This window comes from Polypterus senegalus, chromosome 1, assembly GCF_016835505.1.
Source record: "Polypterus senegalus isolate Bchr_013 chromosome 1, ASM1683550v1, whole genome shotgun sequence".
NCBI classification, from domain to species: Eukaryota; Metazoa; Chordata; class Cladistia; order Polypteriformes; family Polypteridae; genus Polypterus; species Polypterus senegalus.
In genome coordinates, this window is record NC_053154.1 from 127,442,366 (window position 1) to 127,465,783 (window position 23,418).

The window sequence follows — 23,418 nt, forward strand, 5'->3', positions numbered from 1 at the left end:
GACACAGTACTAAAGGAGTCCAGCCTTCATCTCAGGTCACTGGATAGCATCCATGCCTCGCAACCATATAGCAAGACAGGGAGCACCAGGACTCTAAGGATTTGGACCTTCATCCTTTTGCATGGATATCGGGAGCGCCACACACCCCTTTTCAGTGACCTCATGACCCCCCATGGTCTCTTAATCTGTCTACTGACTTCATAGGAAGAGGCACCAAAGATATGAAGGTCACTACCGAGCTAAGTAAACCTCTCGACAAGGTTGATACTCTCTCTGTAGACAGACACACTGCTGATGGCTGTGCATAAGAGGTCATTAAATTATTATTATTATTATTATTATATTATAGTGTCAATAATAATAATAATAATAATAATAATATGCCCATTTCTGAGCCAATTTATTCTAATTCATCATTGTGAACAATCAGAGCCCATCTACGAACATTTAACACTATGCAGGAAACAAACAGGATACCATTCAATTGCAGGGACACTTACTCACACTGGGTTAATTTAAAGTCATCAGTCAATAACTACAACAACAACAACAAAAAAATCATTTCCTTCCCCAATGGGAGAAAACTGGCATAACTAGAGAAAACTCATTCAGACACAGTGAGAACATACAAACATCACACAGCCAGTGACTGGCCCGGATTCAAAATCAGTGTCTTGAATCTTTGAGCCAGCAGTGCTAACAACAGTGTGTGCCAGCAAAAATAATAATAATAATGATTATAATTCAAACAAAACTGACTTTGCAAAGCAGTAAGCAAATAAAGCAAGCTACAATAATAAATTTAATAGTGGTAACATCTCTTGAAGAATATATATATATACAGCAGTAAAATGATACCATGTCTACAGCTGAGATAATAATAAAGCATGTATCAGTTTATCTCCAATTTCTTATTAGCTGGCAGCAGGTTTTCCCATTAAGTGCTTTTTTGTGTTCTTTTCTGGTCTCACTAAGATAATATAGCACTTGGGAGCAAATATACACACAAGAAGGCTAAAGCTAGAAGACCAAATAGCAAATATTTCCACAGCTACAGTGTATTTTCCTGGGGAGCTCACATAAGCCGGTATAAAAGTTATCCAAACTGCACAAAATATTAACATACTGAAGGTGATGAACTTTGCTTCATTAAAATTATCAGGAAGCTTCCTACCTAAAAATGCCAAGAAAAAGCACATACAGGCCAAGAAGCCAATGTAACCTAGAACACTGTAAAATCCAAAAACAGAGCCCACATTACATTCTAAAATGACTCGGCCACTGTAGTGACTTGTTTTTGTGGGAAATGGTGGAGACAAGATTAACCACAGCATACAGATTAAAATCTGCACCAACGTACATAAAAAAATGCCTACACGTTGCTGAAGGGGGCCAAAATATTTCATAATATTTTTGCCAGGAAGTGTAGCTCGAAAGGCCATTAAAACCACAATTGTTTTGCCCAGAACACATGAAATGCAAAGAACAAAACTGATGCCAAAAGCTGTGTGACGCAGCATGCATGACCAAGATAACGGTTGGCCAATAAAGGTAAGTGAGCACAGGAAGCACAGAGTTAGGGAAAATAAAAGCAGGAAACTTAACTCAGAGTTATTAGCTTTTACAATTGCGGTGTCTTTGTAATAAAGAAATACAGTGATGACAAAGAGTGTAATGCTGGCGCCAGAAATTGACATTATGGTTAGAACAACTCCCATGGTTTCTCCATATGAGAGATATTCAATTTCTTTCAAAATACAATTTGTTTTGTGAGTGTTTGACCAGTAATCCTCTGGACATTTGAGACATTCCAGTGAATCTGTGAAATAAGAAAATAAACAACATTATTTCAATCCTGCAATGCGCTGGCCAACCCATTCTGGGCTGTTACCTGCCTTGTGCCCAGTGCCACTGGAGAGACTCCTGTTTCCTATGACTAGAAATGGATTAAGCAGTTTGGAGAATGTTGTTTTTACTGTGTTACAATATGATACTTTTTCTTATCATTGTGAATTTACACATTCTGTAAATCTGATTTATTCTGCATACTTGTTCAAAGATGCCTAAATTATTATAAGAGTGGCAGGATTAGTTATGAGTAGATAGATAGATAGATAGATAGATAGATAGATAGATAGATAGATAGATAGATAGATAGATAGATAGATAGATAGATATGAGTGTGTGTCCTGTGGTCGAGTGTTTTCCGGTCTATGGACTGGTCAGGAGAGGCACTGGTGCCCTGCAATTATAAAAGTGAATTAGAAAGTGGATGGATGGAATAGAGCACAATTAAAATACTGTTACAGAAAGCTCTACAATTGCTGTTATTTTTAGAGTATAAGAAATTCTTCCATTATGCAATTTTCAATCAAACTTTTAGTTTTAAATAAACTACACTGGTGGACATTTGCACATTAAGGCACATGACATTGTTTATATCAGCCATTATATTTTTACAGTATCCTGAAACAATATTATATACATATTTTGTTGTTCTACATACAGTATTTGATATTTTAAAATCAGTCTTGCAAAATAAAAAGACCAAACAATTAATCAGATTAAGAATTTAAAGCTGGCTTTGTTAAATATAGAAATTGTGAAGCTCTTTTCTGTAAATAACATCCATACTTAGCAATTTATACTAAATTTCCACATTATAATTATGGAGAATTAACAAAAAGTGGGAGGCGTGTTTACTATACAAACATTTAAATGATGCCTAAAAAATAATGGTAGACATAATTACATATGCAGAGTCTTTATTTGGAAGAGGCAAAAAATCTTCAGATTTCACTTTAATGCAAATAAATTGCTTAGCCTACACCCCTACTTAAACTTAAAGTATAAGTTTTGCATTTTTCAAGTTGAAGTAATTTCCTCAAAAACATGGCATATATGCATTTGCTGTGCAAAATTATGTTCAAACATTAAGCACTTTCTAGAAGTAAAATTTAAAAAAAAATCGCCTGTGCTGGCACTTTACAATGGAGGGTCTGGAGCACAAAGGGAAAGTTTAACAACAACCAAATACATCAGTTTTTCAAGCCAAGAGAGCTGCTCAGTTTCAATCCACACTTTCTATGCTTCTGATGCATGTCTATGACAACAAAAAAGACATGGAAATAATATTTTTTTTGCCTTTTCCTGGTACTATGTTCTTGTGGTAAAGATATGTTTTATATTCACTTGTGGAGGTAAATCAAAACAAAAACAACCATGTGGCATGAAAAGTTTACTGTGATATGGTCTTTAGTGAGATAAACCACCCCACAGTGTGGTGAAAGGTTGCTCTGCAAGAAAACTAAGTGCTGAGCTATCATGGATGGCTGGTCTTCTTTTAAAGCATCTAAATCTCACAATATTGGTGTTTTTGTATGAAAATGACACATATAGATTACTTTACAATGTGTTTGCAATTGCAAGATGCGGATCAATGCTTGGGTGGTGCAGTGGTAGCAGTGCTGCCTCATAGTTAGGAGACCAGGAGTCCTTCTTGTGTGGAGTTTACATGTTCTCCCCATGCCCATGTGGGTTTCCCCCCACAGTCCAAAAACATGCAGGTTAGGTAAATGGCGATCCTAAATTGGTCCTCGAGTATGGTTGGGGTGGATGTGTGTGTGTGTGTTTGTGTATTTGCCCTGCAATGGACTAGCACCCTATCCAGGGTTTGTTCCTGCCTTGTGCCATATTAGAAAAATGACAGATCAATACTCAACAAAAGTCTTGGCTTGTATTTGATAAGTTTTTAAGCTTCTCCTCTGTGCCCCATAAGCTATAATATAAAGCACTAGTGCAAGCAAGAAATATTTGAATTTATAGAAAAAGCTTAACTTTAGAGCACAATTTTGCATGGCAAATGCATATATACCATGTTTGTGAAGAAATAACTTTAACTTGAAATATACCAAACTTATCCTTTAATTTAAGTTTTGTTTTTATAAAGGTAAAATGCACTTTTTGTACAAATCGTAAAACGAAAGGAATAACTAACAGAATAAAAGAAATGAATCTGAAAAAACAAAAATAAAAGTGTCCATTCCAAAAGATGGTAAATAACAGATTAGTATGTCATATGAATTTACTTTGTCATTTTAAGAAAAATGAAGGCCAAATGCTTTAATATAATTAAAAATATACAAGAATAAGTATTGTGTTGCTGTGCTTAACATAGCTGTCTCACAGATCTTGGATCTGAATACCAGCCCGGACACTTGTCTTTTATTAGGAGTTAGTATATTTTTTACATGTCTGCATGTTTATGTTCTTCAGGTGTTCTAGTTTTTCTGAACATTTACAAAAGAATGTGTTATACATTAATTGGCAGCTCTAAATGAGCTCAATGTGAAGGGGATTGTGTGTCACAGTATCCTTTGATGGATTCTAACCCAGTCCCAGGATGGTTCCTGCCTTTCATCTCACTCCAAACTGAATTAAGCAGGTTTGACATATGATGGCTGGCTAAAAAATGTAGGAAAATATAAAAGTGAAAAAAAGAATTAAACTTACCATGTTGGCATCTACACATGAAAGAAACTGGATTTATTTAGTGGGCTAAACTGAAAATTGCTAATTCAATAAAATATTTGCACACATGAAAATGCATATATTTAATTTACTTTACTAGCAATAACTGGCAGAAAACATTACAGCAATTGTGTTATTAAATTAACATAATAAATGCAAAGTAAGGATGATGTGCAGCTTTTTTATGAATGGTTATATTTTAAATAACATATAAGACCCTAGATTATTATTTAGATTTTTTTTTTTTGGATGTTTGTGTATTTTTTTGTTTAAGGAAAGCTAGTTTAAATTGTGAATTTTAGCAGTTAAAGCATGGCATTGACCTTGTGGTAATTTAAATATGCCATATTCAGTTTGCCAATTTATTGTAAACCTATTAAGAAAAAAATAAAGTGTGACAGTTTTACTACTTTTCATAATCAGAATCAGGTACACTATTGTATACAAGGAATTTGTCTTGATAGTATTGGTGTAACACACAAGAACAACACAGAATACAAAAAATAAATATAAGAAGATAAAACATAAAGTGATAAAATATGATGCAGCATACAAGGGTAATGCCAGAAAATAAAGACTCAGTAAAATAAAAATGTCTAGGCAGTTTAGTGTGCAAGTACACATAGATACTGAGTAGAGGCTCAGACCTGATTAGTAAGAATAAGAGTAACTGCACGTGGAAAACAACTGTTAGGTGACATGATGTTTTAGCTTTCACTGCACAAAAATGTTTGCCAGATGGAAGTCTTTGGAGCAGGTGATGCCCTGGATGAGTCAGATCAGCAATGATCTGTGTGGCCCTCTTCCTTATCCTGGACCTGTATAAGCCTTCAAAGTGTGGTAAGTTACAGCCCTTGATCCTTTCACAGGCTCTGATGATTCACTGCAGATTGGCCTCAGTCTGAACAGAGGCAGCACCAAACCAGACAGTATTACATGAGATCAGAATGGACTCGATAATGGCTGTATGGAATTGGACCAATATTGCTTAAGGGCAATTAAATTTCCTAAGATGACACAAAAAGAACATTCTCTGATTGGCTTTCTTAATAATGTATGTGATGTTATAGTTCCACTTAAGGTTTTGTGACAGCACAGTGCCCAGAACCTTAAATGATTCTGTCATTACAATGGCTGAGATATTTATAGGAAGTGATAGTTTAGCAGGTGATTGCTTCCTGAAATCTATGATCATCTACTGAATTTTTTTGAATGTTAAGGGCCAAATTATTATGGCTACACCACAATGACAGATTTTCCACCTCTTGTCTACCTATGGATTCATTATTGTTTGAAATGAGGCCTATTAGTGGGAAATACATCCAAAATGCTCACTATGTGTTGTGTCTGCGAACGGCAATCTCCCAGCTGCTTTTGTTGCCACCGCTGTTCTGTCCCTTCAGACAGTGCATGTGCATAGATTTAATGCTTTTGTGGTTGGTAGAATCATACTGTCTTGGGATTTTTGGGTTGCAAAAAGTGTGCCACCGCAGAAAAAGAGTTGGAAAACAAAGCTTTGCCTACACCTTTGCTCCTGGCATGCTAAAAAAGATCTCCGTTGCTGCTACAGTATATCGCTTAAAAACTGACACCATAGTGTATGTAAGAGCCAATCTTGGAAAGTTAATGCTTAAAGTTAAATTCATATAGTGTTTGCTTGACTCCTATGGAAGAATAACTATTAGAATATCATATAGTCTTTTACCTCCTGTAAATTAATATGAGATAGAACGTTCTTGCTATCTCTACAGTACAGTGTGTTAATTGAGTCAGTTGTTGTTTAGAATAGATCCCAGTAATAGCAGGGACTGAAAGACCCGTTTACAGTATGAAAATGGGATAAGCAAACAGTTTTCTGAATGTTTAGGAATGGTTCAACTGTAAGCAAACTTAAAGAATGAAACAAGATATATAAGCTTTAAACGGAACTTTTCTTAAATAAGATCTTTTCCTTTCTTCACTGTATCAATTTTTTCTCTATTTTTGTGTGAACTGTTTTACCTTAAATTTTTGCTAAAATTTTTCAAACAAAGATATTTTGTCTGTGGAATCATTTCAACGTGTCAAGCTCTTGACAGAATCCCATGAAGCATTCTGAAGCTGCAGAACTTTGCTAATTTTGGGTAGACGCAGCTACACCGTACGTACATAACTTGGATTGTTATGTTGCATTCTTTGCCTAAATTAGCAAAAATACTACAAACGTGAACATGGACAGGGATAATCATTACACTTCTATTTCATATCATTTTGTCATTATACTAGTCAGCACTATAAACTGGCTAGTAGACTGGCCAGTTAAATACAGAGGTACTAGAGATGTATTTTGTTTTTAGTGCCACTCAAAGATAACTTATTTAGCACTTATGTTAAATGACTTTGATTCAATCTTCTTACCAAAACATGAAATAAAAGGAATTAAAAAAGAGAGCATAAATTTTACCTTTGCAAACAGGACTGCCATGTTTTCACGTACATATGGGATACTTTTACATCCCTATGAGATGTTTTCATGTACGTACGAGATACTTTCACTTATGTACAAGACAAAGTTAGATTTAAAAAAATTATAAAAGTATGGTTCAGGGCTAACTAATTATGACTTTAATATACCATGCTTCAGGTTGACGTCACTTCCATCTCTTGTAGTGCGGTGATATAAAAAGGAGACGGGTGGGCTTTTAAGGAGTGTAGGATGGCTAAGGTACGTACAGTACATTATGTTCACAGTTATCAAACTGCACACATGTACAGTGCCCCTGAGGGTGTATTTTTTTTTCTGGGAAATAATTTGCTGTGTACAATTTGCTCACCACTTACTATCTGGTGCACACCACTTATTATTTTGTGTCCAGCTCATACTATCTTGTGCTCACCACTTACTGTCTCGTGCCCATTACTTACCATATCATGTGCACCAGGTACTTTAAGGTCGCACCAGCTAATATTGCGTGTGCACCACATACATTCAGATGAGCATCATACACCATTGTGTGCGACTATACATCATTATCTGAAAACAGGACAAATTGCTTAACAGTTTTATGTTTTACTCACACAGTTACTGTACATTGCACAGAAATGCATATTGGCACGTTTATAAAAGTAGGCTGTACATTCCAGCCCATGTTGTTGGATCCACAAAGCAGCAGAGCTAACCCTTGCACTAATGTGTAGTAAAAGAAAATGACATGAGTTAGCTAACTACTCATATCTACTTACTAGCTCACAGCTTCTTATTTTCACAAATTATAAAAGAAATTCATATTTCACATATTGATTACATGTGAAGTTTACTAGTCCAATGCAGGTACACTAATTTAATTCTCTGGTAATTAGGAAGCCCTAAAGGGCACTTTTTTAATTTTTTAAATCTAACTTTATCTCATACATACATGAAAGTATCGTGTATATATATGAAAGTATCTCATACGTACGTAGTAACATCTCGTACATACATGAAAGTATCCCATACATATGTGAAAATATACAGGTTATCCCATAATTTCTTTCACTGTGGGGTTCAGAGATTCTGTATACAGGCAACATTACAATACAAAAATTAACATGTTAACTGTCCCAAGCCTAGTCTCCTGGGAATAAAATACTGTACATTATGAAGACATCCATTGTGGGCTGCACAAGATATAGTAATAATGATAATAACATCACTGGTGAATTATTATTATGAATTATTATTTCCATTGTACCTGTAGTATTGCTTATTTCTCCATCAGCACATGGGAGACAGTCAAAACAGCAGATAGGCTGTCCTTCTCTGGCTGCTTTCCTTGTGCCTGGTGAACAGCTTTCAGAGCACATGGACTTTGGAACCTGTTGGAAATACAGTATATTTAAAGTAGTTCCTCATAAATATCTGGTACTATATACTGTATTGAACAGAGATAATTTACTGCTCTATGTGCATCCAATAAAAATTCAAGGATAATTATGAATCCCCTGCTGAGTTATATGTTCATATTTTACTTTAAAATTACTACCCAAACCAATATTTAAGTGAAAATTATCCAAGTAACTTCCACCATTTTACATTCATAGTGCAAAACAGTTCTTGTTTTTTCTCATACTAACCCAGTATACCACACTCCTCTACACAAATGTTATGTTTCTTGTAGTCCTTGCTGTTTTGCCTTTAAGTACCGAATATGCTTCTTCTCACCATATGCGATTTACAAACCATCTTATGCCCTGGCCGCCATTTATTCATGCAAGTGACTGGCAAAATCACTAACATACCTACTGGCACGAGGCAACAATAAATGATTACAGTTTAAATCCACCCCTTCATTTATATCAGAACAACAGTAAGGACCAATAAAGGTATTTACTATGTTTGCTAATGCACAACTTTTTTTTTTTAATTAAACTTAAATTTTACAAGTATTTTCACATTATATTTAACTTTCATTGGCATTTACTGAACACTTTAAGGAGTAGATCACTCAAATCTCATTTTTTAAATGTCCTTCTCATCTATGCATAAGGGGAAATCATAGGTACCCACTATGTTATAAAGTTAGCAGCATAACAAGTCATAAATCATATTTTTTTACTAGATTTAATATGCCTACTCTTTTGGGGATATTTCTGCTGTACCTGGAATATTAGCCTTAACAATTTGTAATTCCTTCTTTTATATTAAATTTTCAAATTTGTATGAATGGATCTCTTATTTGATTACAGAATTTCATTAGTTACCGTAAAGTAATAAGTCTTTCCAAACAAACATGTTGAGAGGAAAACTCACTCAATTACCTGAGGACTTACAGACAAAAAACAGCATGCATATCCTCAGACTCCAGTGTGATTCTGTTTTTAATTTGCCTCTTTGAATGTATAACCATTTGTGATGTGATTTTGACAAAAGAGGGTAGGAGTCAATACTTGCATAAATGTGAACTGGTGCACAGCAACAAAGCAAAAGATGAGTCAAAGTTGACAAAAAGAGATGGTAAAACTAAACATTGTAGAAAGCAGATTGTGACCTCTAGGGGGTGTATCAGTACCCCCAAACCTCAGACATAATTGCAGGTTTTTGTTCCAACCCAGTTGCTTCATGATGATGTCATTTAATGCTGATAAAGTACTTATTGTTCAAGTGACATTTTTCTGCTTCATTTAGATGTCTTGACTTGTTAAGATTTTAAACCATTAATTGCTTATTGTAGTCTTAAACAGCTGTGTTCACAGATTTTAATTGCTCTTTATTAACAATAAGATGCAAATGGCGAAGGAACCAGCAATTCTCCATCTAGCTTGTCTCCATTTACAGTTGTATGTATTCATCATGTACATTTGCTTTTTATAAAATACTTCAAATCAATCTACAATTTAACAATGACTTTTCATTGTCCAATTATAACACTAACAAGTCTTGGTATTAAATAAGACCTGTCATTGACGTTGTTATAGGATTGTTTTCTAATTACGCTACTGAGTTTGAACAAAAACATGCAACCACTGTGGCATCCAGGCCTTGTTACATGGTTTCAGTGCCCATATTCTTCCACTATATAATAAGAAATTAGAGTATGGCTAAGATGCTCTCATATTTTTAAAAGATGTTGCCTATGTGTTGTTTATTCCAGGTATTATCTGTTACAGCTGAAAGCTTCACTACCTGTGCATTTACATGTAAATTTTATTATTTTTGGGCATGTATATTTTTTGGTTTATATTGGGTGGTTATAGCATTGTATTGATTTTTATCTATTATAGTTTACAAAGGCAGCTGCTCACAGGATACAAAGAGTGAGCTGAGTAAAGTAAGTCTTTGTCTGCTCATTGTAGGACTACTGATTTTACATTCTTTCCTCAGGTTAGTGTGATATTCATGGATTTTGTTCATTATATGCTGCATTTATTTTTTTACATCCTTCTCATACTTTAAAACTGTGACGTCTCAGTAGCACATTTTATGTCATTACGGTATTTTTTTTTTCTTTTTTGACTGTTGAGTGTGACTACCACTTTTTGAATCTTATAAAGTTTTGAGATCAAGCATTGTAGATTTCTTTTAGTTCATAGATATCCTCACAAACCAACAGTCTTCAGCTCAGAGGCCAGCTCTTACAGCATGAGCTAAATGGAGAACTGCACAAAGCCTGTCTCTGAACACTGTGAGTGGTGTGGCTCTTGTTGATGTCAACAGATCTCTTTCTGTGTCAGCACCTACTGTTTAGTGTAGTGTCGCCTCTACAAAAATTCCCTCTGATATTCTATTATTGCTCAGCAAGGTCAATATCTATCATCATTATGTATTGTCATGCCTGTGGATCACCCTCTGGACTCATGTGAAGCAGGTACTACCACCAGAACTCGAGAGGTGGCTTATGTTAACCTTCTCATCTTTTCTTTCCTCCGCAACACAGAGAAAACCCCCTGTGAGGGCAATTGACTCCATCAATACCAGTTTCCCACCCATAAATCCCAATGCTGCTGAAAGGAAGTGGTCAATTCTCAATATACTGCACTGTAGAATAGAGCTCCCTATCTCTTGATAGACTCGTTAATTCAGCCAGAAGGCTTTCCTAATTTATCTTTTTCTGTTTATTGTTTTGTACTTATGTGCATAATGTCTCTTTTTTGTTATGTTTTTGTGACTGAATTAATCAGGTATGACTGGGTTGACCCCCCAACATTTATCTGTGGGAAACTGCATTGTCTTATTTGACCTCAGGTGACATAGTCAGCAGAATTTCTAGCCTTCTGTGTCAGGGATCTGCACAAGTAAATAGTGTTGTGTCTAAACACTAGACATGTGATCCCCAACACAAAACAGGACAGATAACCTTACAAAGACTGGCAAGAAGTCAGGGTCAGGAGAAGGTGGACAGCACCAGTGAAGGAGTAGTGAAAAAAGATGGTAGGTGACCAACAGTGCATGATATTATTGGGCTGGACTGGACTGATTTAACCTTAGAAGGGACTTATTCTATTGTGTTTGGCCGAGTTGTGTCTGATGATCGAGGCTCTGGGTGTCCCCCTGGTGGCCACAGTATTAAAATTGTTTTAATATTGTTTGAAATAAAACTAATAAAGAACTGACATGAAAGTTGCCCAAGAAAGATATTTGCCCTTTAAAAAATAATTTACACTATTTCTTTCCTTTTTGAAAGGAAATGAGACTGTGACTGAAACAATGACAAAGTTTCTCTCTATATATTCTGTGAATTTTCTGGCCATGTTCATGCATTTGTATGTTGTTTTGTGTGTCCTGCTTCCCACAGTTCCCTGTGGAAAAAGGGGTTTCAATATGGATGGATGAATGGACAATATTCATTTACATAGCTACTGTCAGTATTATCAAGGAGACAAAATATCATAATCTGGCCAAGGTGGTTTGATCTATAGGGGTACTGCCAAATCAGAAACACATTGTACTCAAGAGGTAGCACGTACCCTGATATATTAATAATATTATTATTATTAATAATAATAATAATAATAATAATAATAATAATAACATTTAAATAGCATTTTTAGGTCCTCAAATTGCTTTACATGGACAGTGCGGATCTACATGAACCATCACCAATTTGTAGCACCCATATGGATCATGCAATAGCCGGCATTTTTGAGCACATAATCCCAAAATTGCCTATTAGGTGGTGAAGGGGTGGGAGAGATATTTATCTAGTAAAAGACAAGGGATGATAAGGGGACAGAATGAATGAGATCTTGATGGGAGATTTAGCCAGGCCATCAGAGGAACACTCTCCACTTTTCAAACAATGCCCAGGTATTTTTTATGACGACACAGAGTCAGGACCTTGGTTTTATGTTTCATCCAAAGGACAGTGCCAATTTTTTTAAGCAGCACAGTCTCTCCATCACTTCACTGGAGCATTGGGATAGACACATAGACAAAACTGTAAGTGTCCCCTGATGGCCTCACCAACACCTCTTCCAGCAGCAACCTGAGCTTTTCATAGACCATCCAAGTATTGGCCGGGCTCAAACAAGCTTACAGGCTTACCTTGGTTTGACCTTCTGCCCACACTATTTTCTCTTCATTGATTTCAAATTCATTTCCAGAATTCCATGTTGCATCAAATTGCCCAACTTTAACAAATGCAATGGATCCATCTGCATTTCTCTGCCAGTTAATAATATCATATGCTGCAATGGGATCAGCATTGTTATCAAAAGAGAAAAATTCGCCCACTGGACTTTTAAATTTTACTTCTTTCAGATAATGAGTGAGCTTTAGAAAATTGAAATGATAAAAAATATCAATGAGAAAAAAACATACAAATGATTCTGAATTCCTTTTTTTTGAAAATGTGTAATTTCAATGGCATTATAGCACCTGAAAATATTATTAGTCTTTTTTAAAGCATGCTCCTTCCTATTTTAGGGTTGCGGAGATGTGGACCATATTTTATTAACAACTGCTGCTAGGCAGAAACCTATATATATATATATATATATATATATATATATATATATATATATATATATATATATATATATATATATAGGTGTATACTGTACATTACTGTATATACAAAATTTAAGGTAAACACAACCTTAACAAAGTATTATAAGCCTGCAGTGTTCAAAACTGTGCTATTATGCTTGCAGTAGCTGAGTTCACCTGCCAAAATATTTTGTAAACCAGTTTTATTTTGCCAGACCTGGAGCTCATCCCATCAACATCCAGCACAGACCTGAAGTCAAACCTAGACGGGATATTGGTCAGCTACAGATCTCTGATTGATGAAATATTTATATATTTAAGTCAAGGACATGCTTTATTTAAACATACCTGCCAAGACTGTAAGTTAAAAATATCTGGACAGTCTCCATTCTTAAAGAAGGAAGTCCCAGGTTTGCAAAAGAGCATATTATGGAAAGAATAGGCTATGGCATAAACAGCTTTATATACATTGTATGTTGCTCTTAATTGTGATACATCATTATAAATACTTCTGATATCATTCAGGTTTTCCAAACCTGTGCACATTGATTTTGAACCTAAAGATGTAACTAGGGAAGTATCATCTGATGATACTTGCAAAGTGCATCCAAACAGTGCTTCCCAAAATTCAATAATGAATGGATCAGATGCATTCACATCAGGATGAATTCTACAGAGAAATTCCTTTAATCCCACAATCTCTGCTTTACGAATTGCAAAACCTATTGTTCCAGCCAAGAACTGATGGTTTTCTTGAGATGATACTAGAGATGATGTTATCCATGCTTCAGTTGCAATCCATTGCTTGTCACTTATATTCTGATGTACAATCTCTTGAAGTAGGGAATATGCATCTGCTTCAATTGCAAAAGTAACAATTACTTTAGCACTAGAATGTTTAATAGTTTCAACAATATTCATGATTTTCTGTTTAGAGTACATCTTTGGTATGATTTCAAAAAAAGCAATGCAGACATCAAAATGTTGGATTTCCTCTTTGAAAATCTGGATGCCGAATTTACCGTAGTCATCATCACCAGATATGAGTCCCACCCATGTCCAACCAAATTGTTTCAAAAGTCCTGCCATTGCTTTAGCTTGAAAATTGTCACTTGGAACTGTGCGAAAAAATGAAGGAAATTCATTTTTGTTGCTGAGGCATGCACAGGATGCAAAATAACTCACCTAAAAATTTGAATAAAAGGGTTCATTTATAGTATATACTTATAATAAATAAGTAAGAAGAATCTATCAACTATTTGTTATAGCTTCAATATTTTGTATTCTATTGCTTTTAATTAACTTAAACAGTATTTTTTGTTTAGGTGTATATTTAAAAATCAGGAAAAAATATCCTTTCATCCATTGATTAAGTTTTTCAAAGGAAATAGCTGCATGACTAAGCAAATTGATTTGGCAGAAATGGCCACAACACTTACAAATGTATCAATAAATGCTAACATACTATAATATGCTTCTGACTGTTATGTTTATTAGCATGTAAAGAACACCATGCACATTTGTGTTGTCTAACTCATCATCTTCTAGCTCTGGTGTTGGTTGAACATACCTCGGTATTGAATAATTCTGTATTGAATGAAGCCGCTGTTACTGAACAGTACTCCCAGTAAACATAAACACTGGGCGTGGAAATTGATCCTGGAGCTGCATCAAACTAACAGGACTATAAGAGATGATGCTCTAGTTCGTGGTGTTGCAATGTCATTTGGAAAAGAGACAGACAGCATCTTTGAATAACACCACACAAACAGTGGACCACTCATCCAAGGATCAAGCTGTGTACTTCAAATTAACTTCAGCAGGTTGCATTTCTTTAACTTGTGCACCTTCACCATGCAGTGCAGAACAGATTCTGTGCATACAAAACCTTTCAAAATGGCTACACTGATGTATGGTAGTAATAGAACTTTCACAGAATTGCGGAGATACTTAATTAAATTATGATCTCTACCAGCATTTATAATGGAAGTAAATTACAACCAATAAAATTATGTGAAGCAGGCAAATCATATTGTTTAATGGAGGATGCGTCTCTGTGCAATGATTAAAAGTTGAACAGATAAGGGGTATGCTTGGTTTAAGGCTTGACTTAATTTGTTATCAACACAGTGATTGCCTTGATTTAAATTTTTCTGCTATTGTTTCCATCCAAGTGTTTTACTAACACGATGTGCAACTAAATTTCAAATTAAATGAACCATAACAGCTACCATAGTAATGCCTTTCTTAAGCAACTGACTGCAAAACTAAAACAGATTTTAGATTAATAACTTTATTTTCATCTATCATTCCATTCATTTTCCAGTCTGCTCATCCTGCTCATTTTTACAATATTAGGCCCTGTACAATGATCAGTGTTCATTTTCTTTGAGGCTAAATTATGTTCTTTCGACATTATTTAGTGAATAAATTCATGAATTGGAGAAAAACCCACTTCATTTATGTCTGTAATAGCACAATAAAGTGCTCCAAATGTATTACCTGTGGTGTGATTGTCAAGTTCCACACTGAAATATAGCTACTTATTATAAAAGATGAAATGTGCATTGTATATAAAAAGACTGATTTTCCAGACTTGCCCTTGAATACATTTCCTATGTTTTGATTTAGAAGGCGGCTATTTAACATTAAAACAGTATGCTTAAGATTATTGAACGACAGAGCTGAAATAAGTTAAATACATTTTAGTCACACATTTAGAAAGCTTTCAGTTGTAAAATGTAACTCTTTCAATGATTTTCAAAGCACATAACATACAAATCTCATTCAGGTTTAAGATCTAATACAAGGAGCCTAGCCATTTTTCAAGGAACAGGCAGATCTTTTGGGAGTAAAAATTCATGCTCTTGTCACTTAATTCTCTCTACCCCTCCACCCCGAAACCCACAGCTTTATATATACACACTAAGGAGAATTAGCTTGCCCTTTCTGGAACTAAGATAAGCAATACAGGGCACAGGTTTGTTTCAAAGCATGTGGTTGCCTGGTTACATAAAATTGGCAACTTTCCATTCAACACAAATTTAGCAAACTGTTACCATGTAGTGACTAGCTATTCAGATCTCCGAAATAAAGAACCTTACCATAGGAATTCTGAAAACTCCCAGAGTTCTGGCAATTACCATTGAAGATGTTGAACTGGCATCCCCTATAATAACAGGAACATGTGGAGCATTTCCACAGGTGGGACCAGACACCTTTTTTTCATCTCCTGTCGCCAGTGTGATGGCCGAGCCAAGTGCATTGATGTGAGTGGAGCAAGTATCAAAAATACTGTATCCCAAAGTGATATTTGGTAAAATATTGGTATTGTTGTTTATTTCTTCAATTGCAAATATCATTGACTGTAACCAACGGAAGGCTCTGAAATCAAAGCTGTACATGAAAGAAGATTTAGACAGTAAAGTGAAGTCATCACTTTTCTTTTGATTAATGCATGCTTTCCTTAAAAGTAATTAAAAAAACCCTCCACGCCTTCAACAACCTAAATTGTGGCCACATGTTTTCCACCGTCTAAGTATTAACACTGTTATTCGCTGAATGAAAAGCACAGGCTAAGGATAAGAGAATAATAAAACTCAATAAACCTAAAGGCAGAAAATCCTACCCAAAAGCATGGTGACCGCTGAAACATTGCCAACAGAAACTGCCCACTTGTATAAACCATTTTTCCATTAGTTCTGATTACTTTCCCAATGAAGTAACTCATAAGAGCTACGAAGAAAAAAATGCAGATCTTTAGTTTAAACAAAATTTACGTTGGAAGGACTGTGTACGTTCATGAATGCTTTGACTACCATTCACCTGGAAAAAATAACACGGCTCATCAGCAGCATCAGTGAGCCAGTCGACTTACTGTTCACAGCCCTGCTAAGTGTGACCTGCTCCACATCTGTCTTCTAATAGTAGAAAAACACTCTTTGTTTTGCTTTACCTACCATTTAAACAATTACATTAAAAAGGTTCCTTGATATCATAAAAAAGCATGTCGCCTAAACAGTTTTATAACCCATGGTAATTATGTTCTGCTACTTGGAAGTTTAAAACATCACAAAATTCCCATCAAATAGGCACCCCTGCATAGCAATTAGAAGGCTTTTAAAATAAATCAATGAATGGTAAGATTTCTTCTCAATGGTATTTAAAAAAAAAACAATTAAATTTGAAATAACACAATAACAAAGAAGGGAACAGGAGTGTTATTAAATGTTTATGTACTTTTAATAAGAGGTGTTCCGTGTTCTGTTTCCAGCCCAGTCTCACGTTTTACAGTTTGTTCTTCTGATTCCATCCACATGTGGAAACCATGCAGATACGGTTAATTGGCAACTCTGAACTGGTCTGGTGTGACAGAGTATGTATGTATGCTTCAGTCCAGGACTTTTTCTTCCCTTAGGCATTATTTTGCTGGAACTGGTTCCAGCATCTTGTGATTCAGTAATGAGAAGAGTATGTTTGGAAAAATAAAGTAATAAATATTAAACTTCTTGCTATTGGTTATAAAATTTCATCTGAACTCCATTCTTACTTAAATTTTCTAACCTGTTGGATGCAGAATCAGTTCATAACGGGACACAATTATACACAAATCTATACCATCATAATTGAGAGTTGGCAATTACCCTAGCAAACCTACCCTACCTGGAAAAAAGAAAACATGAACAGACCATGCAAAATCCACAAAGACATTGCTCGAGCTCAATATTCAGATCCAGGACATTGGAGCTATGTTAAAGATCCACCCATTTTACATTATTTACATTATAATGTTATTTTTAATAGCAAACATTAATCTTACATCCATAAAAATCTTTATAACCTTCACTCACAATAGTTCCAAAAACTCAATGACATAAAAAACAGGCGGATTAAAATGATATACAGACAGACAGGAACATTTGACAGCCACATTGGCAAACAAGAAGAAAACAAAATTGACTCAGCATTCCCTTTTGCATTCATTATGGTGTCTGCAGCAAAGTCCTCTTACAATATTTTAAAGGTATGCACAGCATTCATTAATGTTTTGGCTAATGCAAGCAGGAATGTGTTACAAATTTGGACAAATCTTCCTGTAATTAATTTAGCAGTTCAATACGAAATGAAAAAATGAACCTTTCTTTTTAATAATTTTATACTGCCACACAGGCAGATAGATAGATAGATAGATAGATAGATAGATAGATAGATAGATAGATAGATAGATAGATAGATAGATTTATTTAACAAAAAATACTCAACACCCACCACCATACTATTGTTAAATATTCGGTTGGATAATGTAAAGAACAGAAATCAATTGGAATGATCGGTAAGCATCAGTGTTCAGGAATTCTACTTACCCTTCACATTTAAGAGGCTTAACCTTATCTTTCAAAGACCGTTCAGGAACAGCTGACCTGAAGTGAACAGGGAATAACCCTCCCAACATAAGGTCACCTTTTTTGAACAGTCTTGGCAAAACTGGATATTCATATAGACTGCAATCAGACTCATCAGCTTGATATACAGATGTGTGAAAAAGTAAATGTAAAGTAAGCCACAAGTACAGGTGCACTGCCATCTGAAAAAAAATAAAGAATGCGACAGAGATAGAGAGAAAGAGAGAGAGGGAGGAAGAGAGAGAAACATTGCTTTACAGATGATATAAAATTCCTTTTTATAATCTATTATAATCCTTTGGTGAAACTGCTAGTTTAAGTTATTTACTTTTGCCTCATGCATGCAAGAACGTGTAAGTAATTTGCAGAATTCCTAGAGGAATAAAGTTAATTATCCATGAACCAAGAAGCAACAGAAAATTCTTTTTCATTTCTCATTTGGGACACTTAATTGACTTAACAGATACCAACCTTATGGGAAGCACATTGTAAACAACAATTCATCTTCAAACACATTTAGCTGCCTTGAAAGAACAATTAAGCTTTAGAAACTCAGCAAATTGATTATGCTAAATCCATAACACTTAGGATTGTCTGACAAGTTTGTCACTTTTTTTTTTTGTTCGAAATCGTTCATTGTCATACACCATTCTTTGTGACCACAATAGGTGCAGTAGAGTGTGATAACAGAAGAAAATAAATATAAGGAAATGCATAAGACTAAAATAAGATTATCATTAGATCCCTCTATATGTTTGAATTTCAGACAGATATTAAATTTGGGGATTCTGATCAATTGACTGATGATAGGAAGGCCCTTGAGGTTGCATGTTGCTGGTGCTGCCAGGTGGTAGCATCCTATAAGAAGCCTGCGCTTTTTATTTAACCCCTGACTTTGTAGAAATAACCTGTATACGAGACTGGGTCTGAAAGACAGACCACTGAATGGGACTAGATGAGTGCAAGTTACTGTATTCTGAGCCTACATATTTATGTAAGGTCAGGATATTCAACAGACACTATATATTTTAATAATTAAATTCCTGAAATGTTTAGCAATACTTTTTTTATTTTTGGAACTTTTTGCACAGATGTTGAAACCAATTCATATCACTGTTTGTGTGGCCTTTCATAGTCACATATATACAATTTACCATGAATATAAAACAGACTTTTATTTCAAACATTAAACTTTGAAAGAAATATGCAACATGAATTTAAATTGTTCACCTCAAAGACCTCTATCTGTAAACATGTCAGACTGACACCAGGGATATGAGATGAGTGTCATTTAGGTTACTAAAAAAAATGCTCAAAATGATTAAAGCATCTCGACAGCTGCTTGTTCTGCTGCAGTCATCAGGGAAATCACATATAATTGTTTAAAATTGAATAATTGAGATGACTGCAAATAGATAATATGCCTGTTTTTTACAATTAACTTTTTGATAATTCACATTAACACTGGCATTCATTTTCCAAAATGCTGAACTGTTTCTAAATAATAGTATTATTATTATTTCTTGAAATGCTATCACTTAGTTAGATTTTGTTTAAATGTATTTTGCTACTCTAAGTCCCAATCACTGATTTCTGTTTCTTAATTAATTTCCATACTGGCAAAACATTCTTTTTTTCCATATTAAAATTATGGCAATGTATTTCAAAACTGAGAATTGTTTATATCACAAATTACAGGAAGTTTTAGTTCCAAAATGTGTCAAATAAAATTTACTGTTTCACTTATCTGCGGTGGGCTGGCGCTCTGCCCGGGGTTTGTTTCCTGCCTTGCGCCCTGTGTTGGCTGGAATTGGCTCCAGCAGACCCCCGTGACCCTGTGTTAGGATATAGCGGGTTGGATAATGGATGGATGGATGGATGTTTCACTAATATTGGGCAAAAATAGTTCATGTGTTTCATGAAGTCCTATTTGATCTTATCGACTAACATGTTTGCAAAAAAATAGGCATATAATTGAGTTTGTATTACTCCCATATGAAATATTAGTTGCAACATTATTAATGGCTGTATCTTTTTATTAATATTAATCAGCACAGGGATTACCTATTCTAATTCTCATTTTGAATATTAGATTTATTTTAAAATTAGATTACCTTCAATTTAAAGTACATAATGATCACAGTAAATTAATTTAACAATATAGATATGTGGCTCCCTGTGCAATACCACTGTTGTTGGATATAGGACTCTGGGTGCCAATTGACGTAACTGAATGACCAGGGGATGAGTGAAATGAGACACAGACCAAAGATTATTCAAAAGCAGGATTGTGTTTTATTCTAATTGTGCCAAATCTACTGTATTTAAAAAACAAATGTCTTGTAAAAATATTTATAAAGTCCAGGGCAAAACACTAATAAAATGAGAAAAATATATACAATATTCATAGTGGCTCCAAAACGAAAGTGCTGAGAAACAACAGAAGACTCTTTTTTCTCTTTCTTCCAACAAAATGACAGCTCATGAAGGACAGACTGAAAAATAATCAAAATCAAAAAGTAAAAAAAGTTAAGCATAATGACACTAAAGTAGAAAAAGAAATTGAGCACCCTGAAACACAAATTCCTCTTACCTAGACTATTACAGGAAATTAATCTGGTCTTTACAACTACTATGTACGAGGATCAAGACGTATCTTTACTACAAGTATAAATTAATGAGTACCGCAGGCGTGCTGGAAAGTAGGCCCAAAGACCTGGTTAACTGACAACTCCTGGTTCAGACCATAGTTTTATACTGCAAACCCTTTGGTCTATGCAATCCCTACTTACGTTGCCCACGTCCCCCATTAAACCATTACACCAAGAGATGTACTGGATGTCAACCCCTGCTTAGGCATAGTCCACCCCTATTTAACCTCCCAGCACTTGCATGCACATGTACCCTTCTGCCTTGGTGACACAATGGCTACTGGTTCAGCCTCTGGTAAGTGCATACTGTGATCTTTCACACATTTTTATTTCATCCCCTACCACACCTGTGAACTTTTTCTGCTGGTTGCTCGGAAATTGAGCCCTCCATCACTCTAACCTGCTTTCCTAAACTTATAACTAGCATTTTCTCCTTTTCTCCAGCAGCCATTATAGAAGCATGCCTCAGCACTTGAACTTTTGGAAACCATGAGCATGCTCAAAAACTGGCTTCATACACCTGCTTTGGCACTGGTTAGTTCAAGCCCTCGGTCTTAGGGTGTCTGTAGGCCTCCAGACAGCCTTTGAGCAACCCTGTGCTCAAGTGCCAGTAAAATGTTTTGCTGTTACCATGTCAACCTGGGAAGGAGCACTAAAACACACAAATTAAAACTTTATTTCTACTGCATCTTCTCCCATGTCCGCGATAGGCTGAACTGGTAAGCATATAATACAGAGTCATGGCTGTAGCTTATCCTTGTAACATCAAGTTTAACACACTAAACAGCCATGGATATAACACCAGGGTACACTCTTGAAAACACTCAACCTTATCCTCACTTATATTGAATAAAATAAGAATAACCAATCAAACTAATCTGCATGTATTTTGTATATGAAAGGAAACTGAGGTTTTCAGTGAAAACCGACAAAGAGCCAGGAAGAACATCCCAATTTCACAGGGACAATTGCCATGTTGGGTCCTGAACCCAAGCTGTTATAGCTGTGAAGAAACAGTGCTAATCACTGAGCTGTTCCTTACCAGTAGTATATTTGGAATGATGATTCTGGTGGGGCCACATATACCTGGGAGAGAGACACTGTTAGAAGTAGCGAAGCCTCTCTTGCAGAGGGTGCGTTTATGTGTGATGAAGCAATTAAAGAGAAGCACTTATAAGGCATGCTCCTCTGACTAAATTTATTGGCCACTGGCTATTCTCTGGGAGGATCCTGGCTTGGTTTATCTCACAGAGTTTAGGGAAATGAGAACATCTAGTATTGCTTCTGAGGCCAAGAGAAAAACTATGTTTCATATTGTATTAAGGTACTTGCACCAATGATGATATGTCACCAGAAAAGTGGTATAAAAAGAGAACACTCAAATTAAAGATCTATTAACATGTTATTCTGGCATAGAGTAATCCATGAAAGGCCTTTGTTAAAAGATATCTGCACCTCAGAAGGAGAAACATAAATGAATGTTCATAAATTTCCAAATCTGTTCAATGGACAAAGTGGTAAATCATCTTGTACATAAGTAACCAATGTGATTTATGAAAATAATGAAGACTACTCTTAAAAAAAAAAAAATCAATCCATGGGTTGCCTAAATGGCTTCAAGCCCCAAAGCAGAAATGAAAACTTCAGGCTGCAAACACAGACATACACAAACACCCCCCCAACAGGTATCCTTCACTCACCATGACTGTCTCTTGTTCATGCGGATTCATTTGGCATAATAAGATCAGACCATATCTGATGGAGCAGACAGCACAATTTCTATTCCAGGCAGTAGTCCTGACTACTACAGTACTCAGCTTGCAGGAGTACTTATTGGCATGTGCAACCAAACCACTGCCGGAGATTTAAAATGCATTGGCCTATCTCATATTCAACCACTTACTCCCAGTAACATCATGAATTAAGTTTGCATCCTTGATGCTTACCTACAGAGTAGTCAATGGGTTACCCCTATGCATAAGGAGGCACTCATGTAGTTTTATGCTCCTTCTCGCCCAATAATATCTGCTAATAAATGGAGGTGGCAATACCACCTTTATATGGCATCAAACCTCAGTCTAGACTCTTTTGTTGTGTATCTCCAAACTGGTGGAGCAAGCTGCCACATCCATCCAAACTGCTGACTTTCCAACTGTATTTAATAAGTGTTTCAAGACTCTCATGTTCTATGAATATCTGTTAAATTGACAATGGCTTTTATGATAGTTCTTGTAACTAATTAAAGATTAACTAGTTCTGTTCTGTTCTGTTTGGCTTCACTTGCGATGATCTGTTTTGTAACCTTGTTCCTGTAGCACTTGAATCAAAACTGCCCCGAAACTGATGTTTACTTGATCATGTTGACCTCTTTCATAATTCATTTTGGATTAAA

General features: G+C 35.4%; 1 protein-coding gene across 1 annotated transcript; it reads right to left on the reverse strand.

Annotated features, from left to right (window-relative positions):
- Positions 1 to 914: 914 nt before the first annotated feature.
- Positions 915 to 21,477, reverse strand: LOC120535897 (extracellular calcium-sensing receptor-like). Its single transcript, XM_039764103.1, has 7 exons — positions 21,427 to 21,477; positions 18,337 to 18,557; positions 16,078 to 16,369; positions 13,322 to 14,158; positions 12,530 to 12,757; positions 8,241 to 8,364; positions 915 to 1,819 (listed from the first exon to the last, which is right to left on the reverse strand). Exons 1-7 carry the CDS (start codon positions 21,475 to 21,477, stop codon positions 915 to 917), a joined length of 2,658 nt encoding a protein of 885 aa, XP_039620037.1.
- Positions 21,478 to 23,418: the final 1,941 nt, after the last annotated feature.

Coding starts and splice junctions, on each gene's coding strand:
- LOC120535897 (XM_039764103.1), bottom strand. CDS start 21,477: ATGGCTGCTGGAGAAAAGGAGAAAATGCTAGTTATAAGTTTAGGAAAG. Junction 18,558..21,426: donor TTATAAGTTTAGGAAAGCAG/GTTAGAGTGATG, acceptor ATTTTTTTTCAG/ATGGCAGTGCACCTGTACTT. Junction 12,758..13,321: donor TTAACTTACAGTCTTGGCAG/GTATGTTTAAAT, acceptor AATTTTCTAAAG/CTCACTCATTATCTGAAAGA.